This window comes from Vollenhovia emeryi, unplaced genomic scaffold (assembly GCF_000949405.1).
Source record: "Vollenhovia emeryi isolate VEMERY1.0 unplaced genomic scaffold, V.emery_V1.0 DF940837.1, whole genome shotgun sequence".
Taxonomy (NCBI): domain Eukaryota; kingdom Metazoa; phylum Arthropoda; class Insecta; order Hymenoptera; family Formicidae; genus Vollenhovia; species Vollenhovia emeryi.
The window spans coordinates 1-7,015 of NW_011965529.1; the positions used below are offsets into that span (position 1 = coordinate 1).

The window sequence follows — 7,015 nt, forward strand, 5'->3', positions numbered from 1 at the left end:
ACATGCGAATCGTCCGCGACTCAGGGCAGCAGCCCCAAGGCGTCGTCGCGGGCATCTCTATCGCGAGTGCGATACATTGTGATTTTGTGGCGTATTTCGAGACTGAACAATAAACCAATCTATTCACGAACAATACAACCTGTTTATTACGCGAAAAGACAGCGCGAACACGAATACTGTTCGTGTTGATACTGAACATATATATATCCTGTACAGTTGTAAATATCTTATTTGATGTAAATGGCTGTAACATTTGAAAGTTATTACATACATCTGTTAATAATTTTTTTATATAGAAAATTCTAAAAATTAGTATTTAAATCTTACTTGATATGTTCATTGTTTTGTTGATCTCTTTCCACGAATTTTCTTTCATGTTTCTCTCTCTCTCTATTCTTTTAAAGATAAATATATATATATATATTAAAGACAAATTCTATTATATGTTCCTTTTTAAGTATTTTAAGCATACGAGAGAAAAGACTTCAGCGCTTAGATTTTATTTTCTATTGTAATTTCAATCGAAAATTATTAATATTTTATTTGATATGTTAAGCATGTTCGGAAGGATTACGAAAATTAGCAACGAAAGGGTGTAGAAAGAATAAATATGTATACATAAAAGATAATAAAATATATGAAATACATAAAAAATATATTTATGCTATTATAAAAATTTATTTATAAAACAAATTGGTTACAAATAAACATTATTAATATATTTATTCGATCAAATCGGGACCATTCCAACCTCTATTGACGTACTCGTCTTGCCATGGAACTTTACCCTCAGAACTTATTAAATAATCAGCTAAATCATCCCGCTGTTTATATGCAGCAGCAGTTGCACGATGAGCAGTTGGTCTTAAGCGCTCCATTTCTACATTGTTCATACTAGAACACTCACTCCTCCATGTTCCAGGAGTAATGGTTCCATCTTCTTGTTCATTATCGATAAAATTTGGAGGACAATAAATCCTGTGTTCTACAGGTCTTAAATCGTTTACAGTTTTTAAAAAATTATGGAGACATATTGTCGCTAATATTATTTTATCGACATTTTTTGGATGTAAGGCAATCGGTTTTCTTAAGATCCTCCATCTCGAGACAAGAATACCAAATGAATTTTCTATAGTTCTCCTAGCTCGAGATAATCTATAATTAAATTTTTTTTAAATTTAAATTACGACCTGAATACGGTCTCATCATATTTCTGGTTAGTTGGAATGCTTCATATCCAACAAAGAAGCATGCTGTCTTTGTTGCACTTCCGGGTAAAGTGGCTTCGCCTTTTGGTAAATTCAGATTTCCATTGTACATAGCTTCACCAAACTTTGATCTTGAAAAAACTCCGCCATCACTATTACTGCCATATGCTCCAACATCTATCAACGTGAATTTATAGTTATAGTCACATGCCGCCATTAATATAATACTGAAAGTCTTCTTATAATTGAAATACAAGCTTCCAGAATTTGGAGGAGCTTGTATTTGCACGTGTTTCCCATCAACTGCTCCACAACAATTTGGCAGGTTCCAATTTGTCCAAAATCCTTCACATATTTTTAGCCAATCTTCTTCTTTAGGAGCTTGTAAGTATGTAGGCGCTAATACTTTTATAATTGCAGTACAAGTCTCTTGTATTACTTTACGTGCCGTCGATTCCCCAATGCGATATGCTAAGGCGATTGATAAGGTTTGATCTCCTGTAGCAAGGTATCTGATATGAATAAAAAATTGACATAGTTAATTTAATACTTCTTTCCTATAAAAGATATTATTTATGTCAAATACATACCGAAGAGTCAGAGCAAGGCGTTGTTCAGGTATCAATGCACGATGACTTTTTTTAAATAAAAATGGCTTTAACATATCTAATAATTGTTTAAAAATACAAGTGGACATTCTTGTGTAGCGAAAAAACATATACGGATCATTTTTCATCTCTTGTAATAAATGATGAAAGTCTCCTTGATCAGGACATCTCATATTAATTGGTCGTACCCAATATTTTCGATTTGTCCAACGAAATGATATTCGTTTTTTTAATATATATGTATATACCAAGAACTAATATTGATAATGCCAGTATTTCTTCTTCATTATCCATTGTCTACAATATAAGAAATGTTTCACATAAGAAATATAAATATTTAATTACTTATAAATGTAAATAGAATATAGATATAGAATAAGTATAGGTATAATATTAATTACTAGAAATATAAACTAATAACTTACATCACACAGCAACTTTTAATAGTTTCTGTTAGAAAGTTCATTTGTACCGCCATACGATACGCGAAATACCCTATGATCTACTAGCAGCGCCCTCCTATAGCCACCTATCTATTATTTTGTCAGTCTCAGTCCAAGTCACGTCGGACTGTGTGTTAACGCCTATATGTAACACTATCTGTTCTTATCCTTACGTATATCTCACATTAAACAAGTATTGCTGTGATACCGACGTCTCTATCTATCGCCTGTGATTCCTTCCCACCTGAGCAAAACTCCAACAGGTTATGGGCCCAGGCCACTAGAATCAAAAAGGACGAGACACCGCGCGAGTGACAACAAGGTTAGAAACGCATTCTGGAATTTTCCTCTCATCCGACAAGAAAAGGAAGGCAAACATGGCTGCATCCAGCTCGGTGAGGATCGAAATGTTAAATAAGGAAAATTACGACACGTGGAAAATTCAGATGGAAGCGCTACTTCTGAAGAACGACGCGTGGCCGTATGTATGCGGAGATAAACCTAAACCCGCGATCGTCAGCGGAGATACAGCGTCGATTGAGTCAGCAAGAACGTGGGAAATCCAAGACAAAAAGGCAAGATCGGACATTATATTGTCAATCAGTCCGTCCGAACTCAAGCAGGTGAAGGGATGCACCACGTCAAGCGAGGTCTGGCAAAGGCTACAGTCGATCTACCAGTCGAAGGGACCGGCCAAGAAAGCCGCGCTGCTTAAGCAGCTGACCTTACATCGAATGAATGACGGCGAAGACGTGCGAGAACATACTCGGAAATTCTTCGATACCATCGATAAATTAAACGAGATGGAAGTGAGTATTAACCCCGATCTGCTAACTGTAATGCTATTGTACAGTCTGCCTCCTAGATTCGAGAACTTTCGTTGCGCGATCGAGTCCCGCGATGAATTACCGACGCCGGAAGCATTACGCATAAAAATTGTGGAAGAGAGCGACGCGCGAACAAAGGGTACATGCACCACGGAAACTAACGCGATGCTCGCCAGGAAACCAGTCGGCAAGCGGCGAAATGCGAATAAGTACAAAAGCGGCGGAGACAAGCCCAAGAATGATGGAACGTTCAAGTATAAATGCCATCGTTGCCGAAAGGTAGGACACAAGGCCGCTGAATGTTCCGAACCAGCAGAGGGGAAGAAGAACACGAAGCAAGAAGAGAACGTGAGTCTACTCGTACGGGCCGTTGAATCTGATCAACGAGAAGCATTCGGTGCGGAAGATACAGCAAGTCGCGGCAATTGGTGCTTGGACAGTGGCTGCACCGCGCATATGTGCAAAGGCTCGGAGAACTTCACGGAAATCACGGAAACTAAATCCGGAATATTGAATCTCGCCAGCAACGACTCGACGAAGATCCAGGCCAAAGGAGTCGTGTCGATCACGGCGGATTTTGACGGACGGTCGAAGGGCGTGACCCTGACCGACACATTGCACGTCCCCGATCTGCGGACAAATTTGTTATCGGTCGGTAAGATAACAGACAAAGGTTTCAAGGTTATCTTCGAAAAGTACTCAGCCAACGTCATCGACGAGTGCGGAAATTCAATACTGAGGGCCGATCGGACTAACGGACTTTATTACTTACGTGAAGGAACGCACCAGAGTAATTCGATCGAGGAAGAGGCGACCCAGAGAGGAGTAAAAACCACCGTTTTTGAAGTATGGTATCGGAGGATGGGACACCTCAACGCCAAGGATCTTCTGGAAGGATGTCGCAGCGAAAATTTACGCGGAATCGATATTAAAGGACCGAAGAAGGATCTCGACTGTGAAATATGCATCCGCGGAAAAACTACGAGGACTCCATTCCCACGCGGTAACGAAAGGAATTCCGAAATGCTCGAGATAATTCATTCGGATCTATGTGGACCGATGCGAGTCGAGTCAAACGGAAAAGCGAAATTCTTCGTAACCTTTATCGACGATTGTACGCGTTGGTGTGAAATTCGGCTACTCAAAAGGAAGGACGAAGTTTTCAACGCATTCAAGGAATTTAAGTCATTTGCTGAAAATCAGACCGGAAGAAAGATTAAATTCCTACAGTCGGACAACGGTAAGGAGTATCGCAACGAGGTCTTCGACAAGTTCTTGAAGGAAAATGGAATCGGACGCAGGCTAACTACTACGCACACGCCCCAACAGAACGGGATTGCAGAGAGAAAGAACCGTACGCTTATTCAAACGGCGAGATGTCTACTTCTCCAGTCTGAACTACCCTCATCGTTCTGGGGCGAGGCCGTAAATACGGCAAACTACATCAGAAACCGATGTCCATCGAGCAGCATCTGCGGTAAGACTCCCTTTGAAAAGTGGACCGGATCAGCGCCTAACGTGAGTTATTTCAGACAATTCGGCTGCAAAGTTTTCAGCCTGAGGAGAGAGCCGAACAAGGACAAATTTGAATCTCGGACCAGAGAGGGAATACTCGTCGGTTACTCCGAACAATCAAAAGCGTACAGGGTTTGGATACCGGTGGAGAAACGTGTGGATATAACTCGAGACGTAAGGTTCATCGAGGAGAATGGCACTACCACGGAGAAGGCGTACGAAGATTTTGCTGTAGAAGATACGGATGTACCGGATCGAAGATGCGTCGACTTACCAATTCAGGTCAACGAACCGCAAGATTTACCGGAGGAAGCTGGTATCGACGGTGAAGAAGATATACACGATCACAGTGAGGACGACATTGAAGAACCGGCGGATGATCGCGACGAGGTCGTCGTTCGAGAGGACGTACCCCCGGGAATTCCTAGAAGAGTCGCGGGCAGGCCCAGACGAGTAATGACAGGACGCAGGGGAAGACCCGCGAAGCAATATAACGTTGTGTACGACTTACACGAAGATGCTGATTTTGCAGGTATATCCGAGATCCCGGTTCAAGAGGCCATAAGAGGACCTAACGCAGACGAGTGGCTCCATGCGATAGCTGCAGAGTTGAGGTCAATCATCAAGAATGACACCTGGGTACTGGTCAGCCGACCGGAGACGTCGCATATAATCGGCAGTCGTGCCGTTCTAAGAAACAAATACGATCAAGAGGGAAACCTGGAACGAAGAAAGGCACGGATTGTTGCGAGAGGCTTCTCGCAACGCCCTGGAATCGACTTCGACGAAACCTTTTCACCCGTGGCACGTCTCGGTTCAATACGTACGATTGTGGCATTGGCAGCTCAGTGCGGAATGATGATAAACCAACTCGACATTACGACGGCTTACTTGAATGGTGTCCTCGAGGAAGAAGTCTTCATGGAGGTTCCTAGATTTACAGAAGAAGCACTGGATTTAATAATTCAGATGGACGGAGAGAGCAGCGCGATCGGGAAGAAGGCGGCCAAGATGCTGAACGAGTTGAGAGAAGGCAATAAAGTATGTCTCCTGAATAAAGCACTCTACGGTCTGCGTCAGGCCGGTCGTCACTGGCACGTTAAGTTAAATCAGGTACTGTTGAATTACGGAGTTACCCAATCTGCGGCTGATCCTTGCGTATACTACCAAGGTCGAGGGGAACATATACTTGTGGTAGCCATCTACGTGGACGATCTACTGATTGCATCACGGAACCAGAGTCACATCGCCAAGCTTACGAGATACTTATCCACGAAGTTTGAAGTCAAGGATCTCGGAGAAGTAAAGTACTGTCTCGGGATCGAGTTCTCGCGAGACGGCGACGAGATTAACATGAGTCAGAGAGGATATATAAGGAATATTCTTGAACGCTTCGGCATGTCGGACTCAAGAGCAGTTTCTACTCCGATGGATATCAGTGTAAAGCTTAAAAGAAGCGAAGAGTCATCCGAGGAGGAACGGAATCTACCATACAGGGAGCTGGTGGGAGCCCTAATGTATTTGGCAGTAAGCACCAGACCCGATATCGCCTATGCGGTAAGTCACCTAAGCCAATTTAATTCCTGCTACGACAGGAGTCATTGGATAGCCGCGAAGAGGGTTCTACGCTACCTGAAAGGTTCTGCCGATGTGGGACTACTCTTCAAGAAGGTACCGAAGCCATTGAGATGTTACGTCGATGCTGACTGGGCAAACTGCCTGGATGATAGAAGGTCGTACACTGGGTACGTTTACATCCTGAGTAATTGTCCAATATCTTGGGAATCTAGGAAACAGTTGCTCTCTCATCGACCGAGTCGGAGTATATGGCCCTGACCGAAGCAGCCAAGGAAGGGATATATCTTAGGAGATTTCTCAGTGAACTGGGTTTCGGGAATTTGGCCGATCTGACCATACTTAACGACAGTTCTGGAGCTGAAAGACTGGCTGAGAATCCGGTTTTTCACAACAGGACCAAGCATATAGATGTACGTCACCACTTCGTTCGTGAGATCGTGGCGAGTGGACACCTGAAGATCGAACATGTCTGCACGGAGGACATGGCGGCCGACGTTCTTACGAAGGGGCTATCGCGAGTTAAGCATACCAAATGTCTCGAAAATTTAGGCCTTAAGGACGTTGTTGTCAAAGTCGGAGATTTTTCGCATCTCGAGGGGAAGTGTTAGAAAGTTCATTTGTACCGCCATACGATACGCGAAATACCCTATGATCTACTAGCAGCGCCCTCCTATAGCCACCTATCTATTATTTTGTCAGTCTCAGTCCAAGTCACGTCGGACTGTGTGTTAACGCCTATATGTAACACTATCTGTTCTTATCCTTACGTATATCTCACATTAAACAAGTATTGCTGTGATACCGACGTCTCTATCTATCGCCTGTGATTCCTTCCC

The 7,015-nt window shown here is 42.9% G+C and overlaps 1 protein-coding gene across 1 annotated transcript; it reads right to left on the bottom strand.

The window, feature by feature from the left end:
- Positions 1 to 722: 722 nt before the first annotated feature.
- LOC105555714 lies at positions 723 to 1,905 on the bottom strand. Its single transcript, XM_012002754.1, has 3 exons — positions 1,799 to 1,905; positions 1,199 to 1,720; positions 723 to 993 (listed from the first exon to the last, which is right to left on the bottom strand). The coding sequence occupies exons 1-3, from the start codon at positions 1,903 to 1,905 to the stop codon at positions 723 to 725; spliced, it is 900 nt and encodes a 299-aa protein (XP_011858144.1).
- Between the last annotated feature and the right edge of the window lie 5,110 nt (positions 1,906 to 7,015).

What these genes read in the sequence shown, in the direction of transcription:
- LOC105555714 (XM_012002754.1), bottom strand. Translation starts at nt 1,905, where the DNA reads ATGTCCACTTGTATTTTTAAACAATTATTAGATATGTTAAAGCCATTT. An exon ending in CGCCTTGCTCTGACTCTTCG is followed by an intron (nt 1,721 to 1,798) that starts GTATGTATTTGA and finishes TATTCATATCAG; the next exon opens with ATACCTTGCTACAGGAGATC. An exon ending in ACCAGAAATATGATGAGACC is followed by an intron (nt 994 to 1,198) that starts GTATTCAGGTCG and finishes AAACGATTTAAG; the next exon opens with ACCTGTAGAACACAGGATTT.